The following is a 19954-nucleotide window of genomic DNA, read 5'->3' as shown; positions in this document are numbered from 1 at the left end:
TTCTTCCACTCCCATCATTCTGCATAGATCTTACTTTGAAACAAGAAAGGTCATTTTCCAAACTATTGCCACAAAGTAGGAAGCACAGAATTGTCAATGATGTCATCATATGATGTAGTGGCACCTTTGTTGGCAAAGATATGTGTGGCCTAAATAGCCAATGTCAATGATTAAACGGGGTATCCGCATAATTTTGTCCCTATAGTGTATGTGTGACAACACTATTCAGATATTTTCAGTTGTCTAATGACAGAGCCTTCAACATCCAGAACAAAATGGCAGATCTAGTACAATGAAAAGGTATACCTTTGTCGAAATCAACATACTTTTATTAACAGTCTGAAAAATGGTGAAAACATGAAGTCAACAAGGAGCACAAAAGAAACAGAGAAAATACCTAGTAATGGACAAATGAAAATAGGGGGGGGAAGAAAGAGTGCATAGGTCAACATACTAATATTTACATGGTTTTAATATTTACATACTTTCCTGTGGGCGTACCACTCCCCTATAAATAGTTACTACGTAATAATAAGGTAATCTTATCATCCAGCTGCATGAATAACAATATATATATAAAAAGACACGTATATTGTTGCTTCTGTTTTTATAGTCCAGAAAGTGTCCATTACTTTAAATGGCAGTGCATGGAAGGTTTTTGCCAGTATGTTCAGCCACCATTCAAAAGGCTAAATGGTCATTATATGAACATCCATTTTTCCTAGTGTTCAGCAAAATAGCTGAAAGAAGTGAAGTTTATTGGGACCAGTGGGTTATTTTAGGGTCTGAAGGGAGGAATCTGGCTACAAATATATCAGTAATAGCCATTGACTACACCTTTTGCTCCATGCCTACTTGCCTTCATTTTGAAGAGCAATGACTATTCATGATCTTTTCTCCAGTGTTTAGCATGAAACCATTTCTGCAAGTGATAAACTATGTGCTTTTGATTTGGGGAATTGTTGAGGCTTGGCTGTATCTCTTGTCACGGAGACCTCTTCTCCAGATACCAAGTATGGATTCACATTTACACAGCAGTATGTATTAGGTTCCTCCAGTGCCTCCTTCACTCTTGTGCGTTGATTTCAAATTTCTCTCTAAAAAAAAAAAAGAGAATATATTAAACACGTGCCACCTATATGTGTGTTACAAGTGCTGATTTAATTTAAGGTTTGGGCACCATTTAAGGCAGGGATCCCCAAACTTTTTTACTCGTCAGCCACAGTCAAATTTAAAAAGACTTGGAGAGCAACACAAGCACCATAAAGGTTCATGGAGGAGCCAAATAAGGGCTAAGATTGGCTATTAGGCAGCCTCTATGCTCACTATCAGCTTACGGGGGCTTTATATGGTAGTAAATCTTGTTTTTATTCAACCAAAACTTGCCCCCAAGTCAGGAATTCAAAAATAACTACCTGGTTTGGGGCACTGAGAGCAACATCCAAGGGGTTGGTGAGCAACATGTTGCCCCTGAGCCACTGGTTGGGGATCACTGGTTTAGGGGTTGGGAGGCCCTATAATATAGTTTAAGCCTGACTGTATGCATAGACATATAATAAGGTGTGGGTTGTGTTAGCAACCATATAAATACTGATAAAATTGGTGGGTCCCAATATTGCATTGTGGTAACGTCTCAAAGAGAAACTCAACACTAATGTGAGGTACTTTGGTACTCAGATTTTACATTTTAAGGCATGTTATCCCCCCCCCCCCCCCCCATTCTGCATGGTCACCAGCAGCTGTGCTTTTAGCACTAGAATATTTTGGTGGCCTCCAGGTGCCTTAAAGCACAAGGTCGATGACCCTTTTAACCTCATTGATTACTGAAATTACATAAATAATTAAAGCACAGGGAACCTTAAGCCATATATTTTTTGAGAGATGTAATTAAAACAAATAATGAGTTCAACAAAGACAAAGACCAAACAACAGTAAACATGGTAATAAAAATCAGTATTGGGAATTATGTCTGAAAGACTTTCGGAAAGATTTCTGACTAGTCATTATTTTATTAGGCATTAAAAATGAGCAGATCAGACTCACATGTCTCATACTGATTGGTAGTAATGCGGAAAATCATGTTTACTGATTTGTCAAGTGCCCTGCAAACATGAAATTGTCTTAAAATATTGCAATGCTCTTTTATATTGGTGGCTTATCAAACTGATTGGGTGTTCGAGTTCTGTGCTAAATGAATAGAATGGCACAAAATGCTGACAAAGTGGCATATTGAAAAAGGCTTTGATAATATGCTAGTTACTGTAGCACAGAGTGCAAAGTGCAATTTTGGACACAAACACCACATTTTTTTACCCACAATGCAGCGTTATGTTCCCTATAATCCGAGGGTCATGGTAGTTGCCAGAGTTGTGCTTAATGCATTTATGGCTAATGCATCAAAACTGATGCTATTGTGGTGTAAATTCCCAAGAGTGATGGGCAGGGGCACTGCTGCCGTGAGGATAGTTGAGAAACTCGCCCCAGTTGGCAGCAGCCTGTAAGTTACTCGGGGTGGCAAGAAGCTGCTTCTGGTAACTTCAAGAGGCAAAATTTCATAAATCAGAATTTTGGCTTTGCTAGTGCAATTGTGCTATCTACAGCGTGGCAAGAACCCCAGGAAAACCCCTGGATGTGAATGCTCTATTCTTACTGCGCAACTGCACTTCGACAATTAATACAGGTCATTATGGGAACCTTGGGGCTACTACCTAGTTTGTAGGAAGCAGTAGCTTCAGGGTTCCCCTGAGTCAATAGGTGTAACTGTGTGAAATTAAGAACAGGAAGCAGGAAGGACTGAACAGTGCAGAGTGCAAGGAGTGCATGTTGGTGCACGTAACTATAATGAAAATTATTTTACAAAATTACCGGCAATAACATATCAGTCCCAGCCCTGGCTGGAAATTTAACAGTTAGGCCTGTATAATACTGGCCAGGTGGCATCCCTATAAATAACCTGTTTATTTTTAACATGGGCCAACCGTTTGGTCAAAACAGAGGCCTGTTCATACCCGTCATACCCATAGCGGCCCATGTCAACGGCACAAGTCCAAATCAATAAGCAATATGTGCTTAGTGTCATAAAGCAGCAGCAATGCCTACTCTGTAATAAATAGCTTTGCAGCCAATAATAATGAGCCTTCCCATAAAATCATAGCTGGGCCTAAGTCTTAGTAAGGTCCCGCCTCCTGGTACAGAAACTCTTTAGCGTTCAGTCTATCGAAGCTGAATCCCAGCATTCCAAGAAGAAAATATAAAGCAGCAAGAAAAATAAATGTAGTTGGAATGTAAAATAATGTACTAATTCCATTTTAATAAAGGCAGTTCAAATTAATTTTGTGTAGCTATAAAATTTCAACAAATGTAATTAATTTAATAAAGTGATAAAATTATAATTGCACCGAGATTGTGTAATTGCTTCATTTAACATTTCAACACACTGTTGACATGAATAAAATAATGACCACATTTTCTTATTCTCTATAACCCATAAAATAAAAGGACCCTCATTTCTTGGCTACTTTAACATCGCTGCCCATTTATTTAACTCCTAAATGGCTTTTCCCAATCAGCAGCTGCAGTTCCTCCATGATATATATTCATTGGATTCGGCAATACGGAGCTACACAGAAGGCAGCAGGTAATATGAATCCGGGTTAATCATATCCAAGCTTATTCTTTAGGCACTAATGGACTGCAGATGGCTTTTTGTCTCTGTCATAATTGTAGCAGAGTACATTAGTCCATAAGTTTAAATGCCAAAGATGCTCTTTACAAAGATTTGCACTTTCGCAGCCTGGTCTCATAGTGATAATGGTTTCTCATTTCATTTCCCCCCTCTGCATAAGCTCTTCCATGCACAGGCCTAACTGGATGAATTACTAAGCAATATGCTATCTTTATATCAAGCACTATGATAGGATGTAATTTCTCATATTCTTAGTTCATTGATGTTACAGGTTCCTAATCTATATTCAGATTTTGTACAGTCCTATATTCTATAAAGGGCCCCTATGGATGCCAGACTAGACATTGGAGCAACAGGGCATGACTAAGGGATGAATAGGGCATTGGAATAGTTTGGGTAGTCGAATAGTGAGAAGTGTAGTCTGGGAAGGTCAGTTAATGGAAGGAATGGATAGAGAAGTGACTAATAGAAAAGAAAGAGTTGGGCAGTTATTTTACCTGTACAAGCAAAGGGAGCAGACAGCTTCCTGCCCACCTGCCCAGGTTACAGGGGTAGAAAGGGTTGCAGTATGCGTAGGGCTGCCACCTTTGCAGGCAATGATGTCAGAGGGTTTGGCGGTGATGTCAGAGGGTGGAGCTTTGATGTTGGGGGAGTGCCTGATGACCTTGTGGGGCGTGGCTATGATGTCATCCCCATTTTGCCCAGCTTTTTACATTTTGAAAACCAGGCAAGATGTTTTGAACAAAGCCCCCCAAAAAATGTGCTGTCTGGTTCAAAACTGGACAAGTGTCAACCCAAAGTTTAAAGCTCATTAAATCCGCAAGCTCTCTAAAACAGTCTGTATGAATCTTCTTCAGAAAGTTTGCTATTGAGTCCCACTTGGGCCAAGGAGTCATCTTACTGTTATCTGACATAGGGAGAGTATTGTGCAATTTAATCTTAGTGATATCACCCAACAATCAAGGGCTGGACATAATGTAGTGTAGGTGTTCATTGATAGATAAAATATGTTTAATGCTGCCAGTAACCACATAAACACAGAACAGAGAGCCAGGCTTACACGGCGCAGGCATGGTGCTGGATCTGTTCCACTGGGGAACATTCTATGGAAGTGTTGGTAAAAGGTGATAAAATAACACTGTGGCTAAATAACACTGTGGCTTCACCTAAATGTTGCATTCTCCAGCATATTATCAAGGATTTAATTGGGATCTGTGGTCCAGGAACACTTTAGATAGTGTTAGATAGGGGTGTCTGGGGCCCAACTGGACTGTCACCCCAGACACCCCCCACCCCAGTCGTGAAACTTACCACCAGCCTACACCTCCCCTCCAATCCCGGCCACGTTCTTCCCACAGCAGCTGCAATTGGGGGTGGGGGAGGAGTACCCTGACTTGGAGCTACGTCAGAGGGTTCCACAGTGGCTGAGACCCATTGGGGTTTTTGTTGGTGTCACAGGGGGGTGCCCACACTGAACATGTTATAGACAATGAGATTGCTCACCGTGCACTAGAAGGGATGACTTTTACTGGAGAATCTTTACTAAAGAGAGGAGAGGCAACAGAGTCAGTTTAAGGTACCTGTTATAAAACCCTCACTGCCATTTCTGGATATTTGAAGCTAAAACTAAGGATAGGCAGGTTAATAAATGCACCTGATAGTTACCCCTCACTAACTAGAGAGCAAGCCTTGGAGTGGGCCTAACCGTAAGTCACTATTGATTGCAAGTCTTTTTTTCTTTTTTTCTACAATTCCACATTGATTTGCCTACACAATACCAGTACATAATGAGAATAAAGGAAATAAGGGTAAAGGGCAAATATCACTATGCTATCAGTTACATACTTTAACAATAATTTGCCAGGGACAGACACCTCAGCAGCTCTGGCTCATGTCTCAGTCTGCACACAAACACTAAGTGGGCTTTATATTGCTTTTCCACTATAAATATTGCTCAACTTAATGCTTTCCCACACAGAATACACAATAACCCATAAAACAGTTTGTGAATGGCTCACGAGACATTGTATTGATTCATGCAATAAAGCACCAGTCATGATTAAGGTGCCCTAATAACCCACAGCATTCCGCCGGAGCCCATGATGTAGCCCTTTATTGCTGCCATATCTTTTATTATGCTATATAGTATTTTAATGGGTGGAATTTACTGAAAAATGTAATTATAATATGGAGACCTTTCCAGTATCTTTGGCAGGGATGTTCGACCAGTGCTGGTTGCACTGCAGTTTGATATTTCTCTGCCTGATACAGACGTACCTTGAGCAGCCAGTTCTTTCCATCGTTCTTTATTTTGCTGAATGATTTCAACCAAATTCTTTTTGAAATGATGCAGATCTACAGTGGCTAGTGAATATTCACTTGGGGAGCTTCCATCCATCTGGGAAGTCCGCACACTGGGTTTCCTTGGTGTGTCTGTGCCACGAACCACTTCAGAGTTATTCTGGCTGGGGGAGAGCAAGAGTCATATTCTAATGAATGCCAAACTCACGCCACTCGCTGTAAAACATTATTGCATTTCACTCATCTGTAATAAGCAGGAAACTGCCCCACCCAAAGAGCTGACACTCATTTTGTTCATTTAATAGTTGCATTGGTTAAGTCTACCCATTAGGGTGTAATCACAGAGGGTGTAGGAACTGATTTCAACCCCATGTCATTATCTGCCTCTACTTTGATTTTCTATAATGTAAGTGACAAGCGAGATTTCAGTTCCTATGATCAGATGAATCTCTTTCACCCAATCACAGAATATAAGGTGCTTGTTGGTCACTGGCCAGAGAAATCCCTGCCACCCATTATTTGTTTTTCCATAGTTCTCCTAGTGATACTGGTGCTAGAATTAATATATGTAATATATGAATAATTACTTGAACAGGATGCTGGGAATACACAGAACAGGCAGGATTTGCTTTCCTGGATTTTCTTGCTTTAAAGAGAACTAAATATAATTTGTTGCTGGACTTAACTCACAGCATGATTCAGGGGTTAAATCAAAATGGGAGCATTATGGATGGATTTATAAGCAACATTGTACAGTAAAACTTTTTTCAAGATTTCCAGGGCCAGTGGCCTAATTGATGTAAGGAGCTCCTCCAATGAGAAGTCTGCTTGCTCTGAGTCTCTCATTTTAATTTCATCCAGTGGAATTATTTTTTTTTTATCTTACTCAGACCTCCTAAACCATAGTCCCTAAAGTACCTGTGGCCCAAATTGTCCAATTTTTTTTTCATATGTTGGGAGGTTCTGCTTCTGTAATTATGTAAGATCAGAGGGCCAACTTTTCCCAACTAGTGGCTAAAAAGAGTCTGATTGGACGGAAGAATTACACCCTTTTAAGGAAAGAGATGATTTTGCAATTTAATTGAACATTGATGGGTACTCAGGTCAGGTTCAGGGATGTTCTGTATGGTTTATTAATAGAGTATTTAAATAACCTATCAAATTTTATACCCAAACACATATCTTGTAATATAAGCAGTTGCCACTAGATGGAGATGGAGCACAAGTGATGGTGCACAAATCATTGGTATAAAACAATAGCAGAGACTCAGTTCTATCATTTTTTGAAAATGTGATCAAACTGACAAACCTGGATTTATCGAAGACTGAATTATCAGATTTTGCAGCTTCCTCTATAAGAGGAAAAACAATTTTCTCTGTTGAGTCGGTTAGAAGTGTGAATGTCGGCTCCACTATGAAGTCAATAAAACCTGAAAATTACACAACATATCAGAATTTGCCTTTCATTCCTAAAGACAAGCAGCACTTGTCAAACAGTGAAACTGTTGTACTGTTTGACATCCGTAGAAGGTCCCTGTGGGGGACCAAAACATAAATTCAAATAAGCATTATGGTGCACACCTTACGTCTATGTATACAGACAGATCTATTTACATGTTGCAACATAGTTACACTCCCTTTCAGAAATGGGTTACTATTTCCCAAAATAAATATATATCACAACAGTAAAGTCCCTAAAGCCTTTTGTCCCTGAAAATGGTCCAGGTTTTAAAAATGGACAAGCTAAATATAAATATTTCAGTTTTAAACATGAACCATCTGAAGATCTCCAGAGCAGATGTCTCAGACTTAATAGCAGAAGCAAAAGACATTTCTAGATATTCAGATCACAATTGTGCTTGCACATTTGCCTTTGGGCCTCACTGTAAATTATATGCTTATAAACTATGTGTTCCTACGGCAGAATGCACTGTTTATAACATGGAGACACACATCCTAATGCAAGTGGCAAGTGCCTCCCAACATGTTACCATCTGCCTTTTGCGCCTTCATCTTGCTTTTAATCCTAATTATCTGCTATAATCACCCAGGCGCTGCTGCCCCCCCGCCTGCCATCCCAAACATACGGAAGGCACAACTCTACCCCTCCATCCTACCCAACCCCTGCAAGTTGCCGCTCACTGCACCTTTACCTACGCAGGGAAAGAAAACACTGTATTTCAGAAAAGAGAGGACCGTGGAGGGGAAAGGAGCTTAGGAAATAATTATGCAGATCCAGAGTAAAGATGAATGATTCCCCCACAAACAGATTATAATAATGTGCCCCCTACTAACATTTATAATATTAGAAGTCACCTCGGAGTTACATGACCTGTATAAAAGCACTCAGCCTGTAGTATCAAGTTTGTCCAACTTTTATGGTACTGAGGAACAGAATTTTTTTGCCGTACGTGGTGGAGGGCTGTTAATGGAAGCCAGTTTTGACCACCGGTACTTCAAACCACACCCATGTTATTCAAATACTTTTAAGGCCATATCCACATTAATGGTGGTAGCACAGCAAAAAAACAAATAACTGGTGCTCACTGAGAGATATCACCCTTCAATCATTTGTGAAAGAAGTTTATTAAGTCATATTAAGACATATAAGGCATATAATTACACACCTTAGGAACCCCCTAAAAATTTCCAAATGCTAAAAACTCCCAGAAAAAAAGGGGTCTTACAGTTGTGAATAATATGAGGATTACAGTCTGAATCTGAGGTGTGAACAATGCAGGGGGCAGTTATTCTTAATACTGATACCATTTAAAGCTTATACAAAGGTAAGCAGTCACAGCAGCCATTTTGCAGTTTTCAGTATTTTTTTATATTTACATTGTACATAGTATATTTTATATGTACACTGAGTGACAGGGGCGCCCCCTGCTGGACTGAACAGTTTAGGCTCAAAGTTCTATCACTCAGTAATAACAGGAACAATAGAACTGAGCAAAAAGGCTTAAATAAACTCTCCTGCATCAGTAAGTTAAATGCGTCTTTCTATCAGGCCCACACCCAGAAAGAACAGCAGGGGGAGCTCCTGTTACACAGTCAGAAGAAAAGTGGTGTAAGAAGGGCTAACATAAAATTAAAAGAGTGAGACTTCAGCGTCAGTTGCAAAAGTTCTCCGTAGGGCAAGTTCACATAGCTAACTGGATGAGTGTATGTTCCCTTTAGGGATAGACAGTAGCAGTCGAATATATAGTATGTGTCAGAGGATCACTACTATACAGTCAGTACTTAGCCCCCCATGTTAATGGATAGTGTACTCTACAGATCTAAATAAATGTTACAGATCCAAATACACAGATTTTGCATGCAAAGTGCCCATCAGTAAAAGCAACTACAGCGAGGGGGGGCATTCGGATGATGCATGGAACAGTGGGATCAACTGGGGAAAGGCATCAACTAACTTTGTTTTTACATTAGCTTGTATTTTCCTTCTGCGGTTATAATAAGATAATGCAACAATAAAAATTACATAAAAACAATTAAATCTTCGATCACTGAACATCTAGACAGCACTAGGGCTCATTTACTTACCCCCAGGGCGTAGGGCAAAAACATGAGCACCCTGTCCCGTGCATAGCTGGGGAGGAAAATAAGTGGCCCCTATCCCACCTCCTTACTTGCATGTCAGTAAAAACTCACAGTTCAACAACACCAAAGCTGAAATGCTAGATCACTATCATGTTCACATGCTGTCTCACATGCTGACATGGTCACTAACACTCATGCTGACATAGTCACTAACACTCATGCTGACATGGTCACTCACACTCATGCTGACATGGTCATTAACACTCATGCTGACATGGTCACTAACACTCATGCTGACATGGTCATTAACACTCATGCTGACATGGTCACTCACACTCATGCTGACATGGTCACTAACACTCAAGCTGACATGGTCACTAACACTCATGCTGAGAAGCTCTGCTGCAGCACACTGAGGAAGTTATCCATGGAAGTGATGTCATGTGCTGCAGCAAGTGATTACAAGTAGGATAGAAAGACGCAAAAATACTGGCACACCACTTAATAAGTATTACCCTTACTACTATAATACTGCAGCAAGTGATGTCATGCGTCTGCTGCTCGTGGGGGGGTGGCCTTTTAGGGAAAAAAGTCTGTCTGGAAAGGAAAGTAAAGGTGCAAAGTTGCAAAACGAGCAGATCTTCTCTTGATGTGCCCACCTAATATGGTTAATTACAACAATGGTTATAGGGGCAGAGTACTGCATCAATGAGCTTATGTGGTCCCCGATCCAACGGGAAAATCAAACCTGCCCGACTGATATCTGCCCAATTTTAGGACATATATTGGTCGGGTAGGCCAAATCAATTTGAAGGACCCGAATTGCAGCTGAAATTTGCCTGTGTATGGCCACCTTTAGGCCCTGCCTGGTGGATTAAGGATTGAGGGAATTGCTAACCGGAGAGCCATTAGCAGCATTATGACATGCTGTTAATAAAAAGGCTCTTCTGCTTCAAGAACTGTGTCTTTAACTTGTTCTAAATCAACTTTATATGCACATTGACACTCTTGCTCACATGATGAAACTCAAGCTTGTTTATGCTCCCATGCTCACTCACTTGTGCTTGCTTACAGGTACTTACATGCTGGGACTCACTCACAGAACTTACCTATTTGTGACTGTGCTACCATTGTGGATTTCCTGTCACACAGAGGAGAGAATGGAAGCCCTAATGCAGCCTCTTTATCACCCTGTAAAGTGCAAAATATGTCTCATTAATAAATGCCCTGCCACATATACAGATCATGAACATAGCAATAAACCATGTTGTTGAACTGCAGCTTCTAGACAGGACATTGGAAAGCAACAGGTAGGAAACACTTCCCAAACTGCCATTGAGCAGTGTAGGGACCATAACAAGGGCTACATCTGGCCTGGAGGACTCCACTGATCCAGGGCATTTTTTCGCCAACTGTCCCATATCTACTGGAACAATCCTGGCAAGCAGAACCCCAAAAGGGATAGCATTTATCTAGATTTCCATGGGATGTTTCAGAGTTGGGCCTTAGTGTGTTATAAAATGGCCTATTCTTAACACCTTTTCAATTGGTCTTCATTCTTTAAATTTTTCATAGTTTGAATTATTTGCATTCTTCTTCTGTCCCTTTCCAGCCTTCAAACAGGGAGTTAATGTGTAGTTCCCAACTCGTATTCTGAGATCTGATTTCCTCTTGTAATACAATATATAGCTGATTTCTAATAATCTATGTACAGTTAATGGAATATTGAACTAGCACCTGTCGGAAGAATTCCTCCATCAGCAGGTTGGTCCATCTCAGGTGCATATCCCAAGGTTTGGCAGGGTGGCTGATATCTGCAGCATGAAGGATCAGAGACATGGCTTTGGCTTTATCTATCCTGTGAATAAAGAGCACAGTTTGCAGATTATTACACGGATGAGAAGACATTGCTTAGCAGTAGTTGGAACCATTCTATGAAGTATTAGGGATGTACTGAATCCAGTACAGGTATCGGACCCCTTATCTGGAAACCCATTATGCAGAAAGCTCCGAATTACGGAAAGCCCGTCTCCCATAGACTGAATTTTAATCAAGTAATTCAGATTTTAAAAATTGATTTCCTTTTTCTCTGTAAAAATAAAACTTTACCTTATATGTGATCCCAACTAAGATATAATTAATCCTTACTGGATGCAAAACAATCCTATGGGGTTTAATTAATGTTTTATTGATTTTTTAGTAGACTTAAGGTATGAAGATCCAAATTACGGAAAGACCCCTTATCCGGAATACCCTTGCTCCCGAGCATTCTGGATAATGGGTCCTATACCTGTATTTTCAGATTAAGACCGAATCCTAATTTGCAAATGTAAATTAGGATACGGAAGGGTTCAAGAGCACTTGGAAAAATTTTCAACCTCCGTGTTTATGTGACAAAAAGTCACGTGATTTTAAGGATTTGGATTCGGTTTAGCCAGGAGCGCGGATTCGGCCAAATCCAAATCCTGCTGAAAAAGGCCAAACCTTGGCTGAATCCTGGATTTGGTGCATCCCTAGTAATTGTTGAACAAACAAGACCAGGGCAAACCCATATTTGTGAGGCTTCACCTTTATATAGTAGGATTTCCCAGCAACACTGGTAAAGTTTAACCCTTACAATCCCTTTTTTTTAATTGCAGAGGTCAAAAACACCCACACAGCATTTTAAGCTGCAGACTAATTAAAAAAAAAACAGAACAGGAACACAATGACACAACAAAGTGCAATTGAAAAGTCGTATGGAACAATAATAATACATGATTTCTGTACATAGTGGGCAGGTAAGCTGGAAACGACTCACCCCTCCGGCTGCTGCAATGTGCTTCTCATGGTTTTTAGCTGCTGGAAGTGGCCGGACATATCTGTAGATAAAACCATCTCAATCACCAGTGTTCGTAAATCTCTGCAATCACAAAATACCCAATAATAACCTCCATGTGTAATAGTGAATTGATTGGTTTTCTTCCTCGCATGAAAATGTGGACTGGTCTGTGCAGCGCTGGACACTACCTCTCCATAAGGCAGAATGGAGTTTAACTGCTCAAATACATTCTGCTGAATTGACATCTATTATAGTTCTTAAATGTGTAAAATCATTAAAAAAACATTAAATAAACATTTTCTGGCTGTTGGGAAAATGTAACTATCAGAAAAGGTTTGATAAATTAGGAATATATCTAACTGTCTTTCTTAACAAACCTTCAGGTTACTCCCCCACTACAGATGCCAAATAGTGATGAGCGAATCTGTACCGTTTTGCTTTGCCGAAAAATTGGCGAAACGACAGGAAAATTTTTGGTCGATTGCATCTTATTCTGTTGTGTGCGTCTTTTTTTTGCCCCAACCACGCCTATTTTGCAGCAACAGCGGGCAGTTTGACACAAACGCAACTTTTTTTGATGTGCAGAAATTTAGCCAATGGCAAAATGCAGAAATTCACTCATCACTAATGCCAAACTTATAGCCCTATAAATGCCACAAATTCCAGATAAGAGGCACTATTTAAGTAATAATGGGAGTATTAAATCTACTGACAATTTATTTTTGTACTACTACACTGTTAGTCTTGCAACAGAGGGAAAGAAATCCATAAGTACATTTGTTTTTACACTGCAACAACAATGTTTACACCTTTAAGGGCCCCTTCATCTTCCTTTTTTTTACACTTGGTATAAATAAAAACTAAAAGTGTTTGGGATTGGTCTTTGCAGGAAAGAAATCAGCTCCTTGTTTTCTATTTTGATTTATATGCATACATTTACTGTATATGTCCTAAATGATGTGTCTGTTCCCTTTCCCTAGAGTAAACAAATTTGCAGCCTTTTCTATCTGCATCAAAAGCAAAGCATCCTCATCTTCAATTACATAAGGGTTATATAACATACTTCTACATTTAAAGGGGAACTTTATGTTCATGTTACATTTCACTATCCCCTCTCAATCATCTGTCTCTCTACATGTACCTTTGGGTCAGAGTTGGTTATTTTAAAAGATAAACATTTTCTAGGCAAATGGTGCACATTCCAATGTGTTGGACCTGCCAATTAATGTCTGACTCTGACTCCTGCATATAGAGAGACATATTGCTGAGAAGGAGATAATGAAGAGTAACCGGAGTATTTTAGAAATGATACATATTTCTTAAATGATATATGTAGACAGTTTCTTATTTCCATGAGATAAAGCTCATATTGAGGTTTCCTTGCCATGATAGTTCCCCCTTAACTTGTGTGTTTCCTTATAGTTTAGGAAATGCTATACCTACTGTATATAAGGGTTCAGCCTTACCTCTAATTTCCACTACAATGTCTTGCAACATATAGGGAACAAAATCAAGCTTAGAATAAATGACTATTTTTAACCCTTTGCGCACACACTGCAATGTTTGACTTACATATCTATTTACATATCACAATGGTTGCCTTTAAATAGAATTTGCAATTAACCAAGCAAAATGAAATAAATGTTTCCAACCAGAATCCACCTGTCCTGCTGCACAATATGAATTGTTTTTCTCTATGATCCGGCTCAGTAATATGGCTGTTTGCAGCTTTATTGATAACTGCAATGTCTCCAGTTAGCTCTCATTTGGGTTCTCTGATTCGGCTCCCAAAGCCGCCCAAGGTTGCACATTTCCAAAGGTTAAACCGAATATGAAAGCGATATGTTTCTATAAATATTTAATTGTAGAGTTCCGCTGTGAAAAGCAAGATATTCGCCCAGAAACCCATCAAGCTATCAATAACACACGTTTCTGTTTTAAAGGCCAAGCTATTTATAACCACTAAGGGGCTGATTTACTAACCCACGAATCCGACCCGAATTGGAAAAGTTCCGACTTAAAAACGAACATTTTGCGACTTTTTCGTATTTGTTGCGATTTTTTCGGCTTCTTTACGAATTTTTCGTTACCAATACGATTTTTGCGTAAAAACGCGAGTTTTTCGTAGCCATTACGAAAGTTGCGTAAAATCTGGTGCTTTTTTCGTAGCGTTAAAACTTGCGCAAAAAGTTGCGCTTTTTTCGTAGCGTTAAAACTTACGCGAAACTTTGCACCATTTAAGTTTTAACGCTACGAAAAAGGCGCAACTTTTCGCGTAAGTTTTAACGCTACGAAAAATCACAACTTTTTACGCAACTTTCGTAATGGCTACGAAAAACTCGCGTTTTTACGCAAAAATCGTATTGGTAACGAAAAATTCGTAAAGAAGCCGAAAAAATCGCAAAAAATACGAAAAAATCGCAATATACCAATCATTACGAAAAAAAACGCAATCGGACTCATTTCGACCCGTTCGTGGGTTAGTAAATGTGCCCCTAACTGTTTTATTTTTCAACTTTGAAAATATTTCTACAGCTTTGTTGCTTTCGTCATAGATTTTCTTTTTTTTTTTTGTTGGACAAAGTCTGAGACACGTTTCCCAGAAGGGCCATTGGGATAGTGTGTGCCCATATACTATAATAATAAAGCATTAAAGGGGACCTTCCATAGCACACAAAAAAGGATTTCAACCTACAACACACTCCAACATATGATTAAGAATTAAAGCATGCTGGTAGTTGTAGTTTAGCAACATTAAAGGTAAATTCTACTCAAACACTACTCAATAAAATGTTCTTATTTATTCAAGGCCTACTTCTTACAGGAGAATCCTGCCTCCTCTGTGAATATCTATCTTACTTCTACTAATTCAGGGCTGTCCAACTGGAGGCCTGCGGGCCGGATGTGGCCCTCCAAAGACTTTTTATGACCCACTGTCTTCTCAGAGGTTCCATAGATCCTATATGACATCATTATTTTCATTTAATTCAGCCCTCCAACCTGCTGTATGAAGCCACCTCACCCCCACCACTTCCCCCTGCTCCCAACCCAACCCCCCCAGGTGTGGGGGCACTGGTAGTGGAGTTAGCGCTGCACAGGGAGGGAGCGTTGGGAAAGAAACTGAGTGTTGGGGTAAAAGATCCCGGACTAGGGGTGGCAACAGAGGTATCTGCCTAGCGCCCCTTCACTGTTGCACCCTAAACAGGTGCCTCTTCTGCCTTCCGCTAGTTCCGGCCCTGGCTGTATAAGATACAGTTGGCCGGCTACATGTAATAAATTGGACAGCACTGTACTCATTTATGAGATTGCCTGTGGAACCTTTAAAACTATTTTTTTTCTTGTTCTGAACACCTTATTAAGATTTCATTTACCCTCATGTTTTAGTATACTATGGAATCAGCAAAACACTCAGTAATCTCACTATGTTAGAGTTCAACAAGGTGACATAGCACTAGCAGGGATGATTTTTTATTGGAGAATTCTCCCATGTCTGTAATTTAAGGGATATGTGGTGTTGTTTATACATCTAGCCAGTAGATGTCACTGTGTGACAGACATATTGGAAAGTTATAGTACAGGTGTGGGATCCCTTATCTAGAAATCCATTATCCAGAATACTCCACGTTACAGGATGACCATCTCCCATAGAGTCTGCTATAAGTGGAAAATGATTTCCATTTGCTCTGTAATAATAAAACAATAATGTTCCATCATACTGATTTCTGACTGCAAAAAATAAAATATTTTTCTTTTGCTCCTCCCAAGCTCTCCAAAGTAGTCAAAATTATTGTCACCATTCATTAAAGGTACTTGTGCCTAAGCAGGAACCTCACACTGTGGCCTCCCAGCCTGTTCTGATGAATAGTGTGCACTTGCACCAATTCAGGGGTGCTCTGGAGCTACCTCAAAGGTGCAGTTAATTCCAGGGTTCCCACTGTTTGTCTTCTTCAAACTCCTTGTAGCTTTCAAATAGGGGTTGCTGACCCCAGCAGCCAGAAAACTATTTCTCTATGAAGCTACAATTTTATTGTTATTGTTACTTTTTATAAGTTATTATTCTGTTCAATAGGTCATCTCCTATTCATTTTCCTGTCTCTTATCCAAACAACTCCCTGGTTGCTAAGGTAATTTGGACCCTAGCAACCAGATAGCTCTCTACATCATACTATAAAAGTTAACTCAAAGGTGAATAACCCCTTTAAAAATTCCTCTTTGTAGTTGGTGAGATACAGCTTCCATGGTTCCATCATACTTTAAAGCTTGCTTAATTCTATAGCATGCTGGAGTTTTAGTCCCACATATAAATCCCTTTTCATCTCCCTTTTGAATGTAATAATCAAGGAACAAATTTAGATTTCCTCTAAGGGAGAAACTATAAAATGTGCACTTTTTCCAGGGTTGCCACCCTTTTTTGGAAGGACTGTCCTGGTCAAAACCTCCTGCCTGTTTTTCCAAATTAGGAAAACCGAACAGGACTCATTGACATTGACGCAAAGATTGGCCGATCGCAGTGTCAAAGCCCCGTCCTAGTGATGTCACAGCCCTGCCTTTTCCCCGCCCCATGACATCAGTGCCCAAAAAAGCCGTCAGAAATGGCAACCCTAGTTGAGAAACTCACCTCAGGTGGCAGTGCCCAGCAAGTTAACTTAAAGAGCACAAATTACGGTTTTGAAATCAGAATTAAAAGGATTTTTAGTTAAATCCTTTGCAACCAGGCATTGATTTGAATGAGAGACGGGAATATGAATAGGAGAGATCCTGAAAATAAAGACGAGTAATAAAAAGTAATGATAACAATAAAACTGTAGCCTTACTGAGCATTTGTTTTATAGATGTTGGGTGACTAGTAGTTAGTGACTACAAGTTGAAACAACCCCTTTAACATTCTTTAGTGCAAACATAAAAAAGGAAAATCAGAAGGTACATTCAGTTCTCTTAAAATGAGCAAGTGGTGGGGCTCTAAGGGGAACATAAAGTGTGACTAAAGTTTATCAGAGCACAGGTCACATGACTGAGGCACCCTGGGAAAGGAAGAATATGGCTAGCCCCATGTGAAATGTCAAAATTAAATACATTGAAATCAGATTTCGTTATATTTGAAAGAAGTTCTATGAACTGATGCGTTTTGAAAAAAACATGTTTTCCCATGACAGTATTCCTTTAATGAATGCTAGCCCAGAGAAAATGAAAGAAAAGCAATTCTTGTGTCGCTAATTAAAAATTACATCACGGTAGATGTTGAGCCATTATTTAAAAGGAAATCAAGTCTGGTAATTAATGACCTGTAAGTCTGACTTTATTAGGGAGGAAGAAATGAAAGATTATCTACAAACATAATTCAACATGACATTTTGGAAAGCAAAATAGTTAGCAAGAAGTAGCAAGATTAAATGAGAAATATATTACCCACAAAGCTCAGTCTTGGGCATAATATAGATGTGCCTTTGATTGTTGTAAATGCCTTTTATCCAGTATAACAGTAAAATAATTATGTACGTGTGTTTAAAAATCTTCTAATTACATGTTATATAACAGTGTTGAAATGGATTAGGATTATAAATACAGACGATAACAATTGCAAAAGATAATGCTAAAGAATATCTGTATTCAGAATTATAACCAATTTATAAATGTAGGAAAAAATTTGGCTCAAAAATTTTCACCGCAAAGAAATGCCCATAGACTTCAATGTATTCTGCACAGAAAAGGTCGCTGTGGAAAAAGTCCAAGTGAAAATAATACCCATAAGGGTTGATTCACTAAAGTGCGATAATGCATATCGCATTTTTTTTGCGTTAAAATTTACGCAAAAAAAAGTGCGATTCGCTAATGTATTATCGCATGCGTTAAGTCACATATCACGGGCAATAATTAGCGTGCAACCGCATGTGTTAATTTTACCGCATTGCATTAATTAGCGCACAGAAAAAACTAACGCATGATTCACAAACACTTAGGGGCACATTTACTAATCCACGAACGTCCGAAAAGCGTCCGAATGCGTTTTTTTCGTAATGATCGGTATTTTGCGAGTTTTTCGAGCGCTCAATACGAAAGTCGCGACAATTCACGAAAGTCATAATGCCTATGAAAAAGTTGCGACAATTAACAAAATTTGTAATGGCAATGAAAAAGTCGCGACAATTCACGAAAGTCATAATGCCTATGAAAAAGTTGCGACAATTAACAAAATTTGTAATGGCTATGAAAAAGTCGCGACAATTCGCGCAATTCGTAACGGCTACGAAAAAGTCGCAAAAAATACGAAAAAGTCACAAAATGTTCGTTTTCCAATCCGAATTTTTCCCATTCGGATTCGGGGATTAGTAAATCAGCCCCTTAGACGCGCTAAATATCGCATTACTCTATGCGAAAATTAACACCTATTGAGGCAGGCGGTTATTACAGAAAAGTACAGTTCATGAGCTTGAACACAACATGGACTTTGCAGTGGGATTTATTCAAGTCTGTGTTGGCCCTAGAGTGATGCAGCCGCCAGTTTGCAGAGAAATGGTCATTTAAAAAAAAGTAGTTTTACAAACATAATGCTGTGTATGGCTAATATGGCGTGCGCACGAAGAGTAGCACACGTGCATTAATTAGCACGCGCGACAAATAGCGTGCTGCGTTAATTAGCATGCGTTGCGTCAAATACCGCACGAAAATAGTCTTTGCAACTTAAATAACGCAAACAGCATCGCGTCCAAATTAGCGCAAATATCCTTTTAGTGAATCGTGCGTTAAGACACAAAAAATTAGACGTGATAACATTTTTAACGCATGCTATAAATAGCGCCCTATAAACTCCAATGTATTTCACATGGAAAAAAAGTCACAGCCAAAAGCTGCCATGGAAAAGGGCCATTGTGTTCACAGTTTTGCAAATTTTTTTCGGTGAAGCGAATTCACTCATCACTAAAATAATGCATGCATGGCTATTTTACTTTTCCCAGGCATCCTGAATGGAATTAGACACATGCATGCACAGCCAGGGTTGGACTGGGGGGTGCTGCCGCTCCGGGTGCCCTGCCCACCCCCAAGGTGCCCCCGCCGGCTGTGTCACCCGCACCCCCCCAGGGGCCCCCACCGTGCCCCCTAACCCTCTGTAGAGGCCCCCGTCCAACATCTTCCCCTGAGCGCGTCTAAGTGAAATATGTCAGGGGAGGACATCGGCGGCCAGGGGAAGCAGCAACAGGGAATGGGTCTGGGCTGCAGGGGCCCACCAGGTTTTTTCCCGGTGTCGCGGTGGCCCAGTCCGACCCTGTGCACAGCAGTTAAAATCCGGCAATGTTACTCTACTGCACATGTGCAGGCCCAAGTAAATATGGTAAGATATAACTGGGCCGCTGCATTATTGCTTTCCCCAGGCCAGTGCTTTTTTTTTTTTTCTAAAAGGACCAACCGGCCTATGGAAAAAACTTAGAGACTGGATGAATTTGGGTGTGAATCTACTTTGTCACTTATAAGATTCTTGAGGATTCCTCCCTGTGGGTCTCACTAAAAAGGAAGCTTTGGGGAAAGTCAGACTTAACTAATGGAGGCTCTTCTGCTTGGTTAAAAAGGAAGGGGGTGCTGGCTCGCCTGTTTTGGCTGCCATAGTTAGG

General features: G+C 39.9%; 1 protein-coding gene across 2 annotated transcripts in view; it reads right to left on the bottom strand.

Moving 5' to 3' along the window:
• Nucleotides 1-311: 311 nt before the first annotated feature.
• The window catches only part of pde1a (phosphodiesterase 1A), a 160558-nt gene continuing 140915 nt past the window's right edge, over nucleotides 312-19954 (bottom strand). The window contains exons 9-15 of one of the 2 annotated variants that reach the window (XM_031892463.1): nucleotides 12330-12431; nucleotides 11267-11387; nucleotides 10639-10720; nucleotides 7296-7416; nucleotides 5963-6150; nucleotides 5189-5227; nucleotides 312-1097 (exon numbers count right to left, since the gene is read on the bottom strand). In XM_031892463.1, the coding sequence (XP_031748323.1) occupies nucleotides 5211-5227; nucleotides 5963-6150; nucleotides 7296-7416; nucleotides 10639-10720; nucleotides 11267-11387; nucleotides 12330-12431 (631 nt within the window). In that variant the 3' untranslated portion in view covers nucleotides 312-1097; nucleotides 5189-5210. The remainder of the gene's footprint in view (nucleotides 1098-5188; nucleotides 5228-5962; nucleotides 6151-7295; nucleotides 7417-10638; nucleotides 10721-11266; nucleotides 11388-12329; nucleotides 12432-19954) is intronic. The other variant, NM_001102974.1, reaches the window with a different exon arrangement.

This window comes from Xenopus tropicalis, chromosome 9 (genome assembly GCF_000004195.4).
Source record: "Xenopus tropicalis strain Nigerian chromosome 9, UCB_Xtro_10.0, whole genome shotgun sequence".
NCBI classification, from domain to species: domain Eukaryota; kingdom Metazoa; phylum Chordata; class Amphibia; order Anura; family Pipidae; genus Xenopus; species Xenopus tropicalis.
The sequence above is the reverse complement of the archived record's forward strand: the minus strand, read 5'-3'. Positions and strand labels throughout refer to the sequence as shown.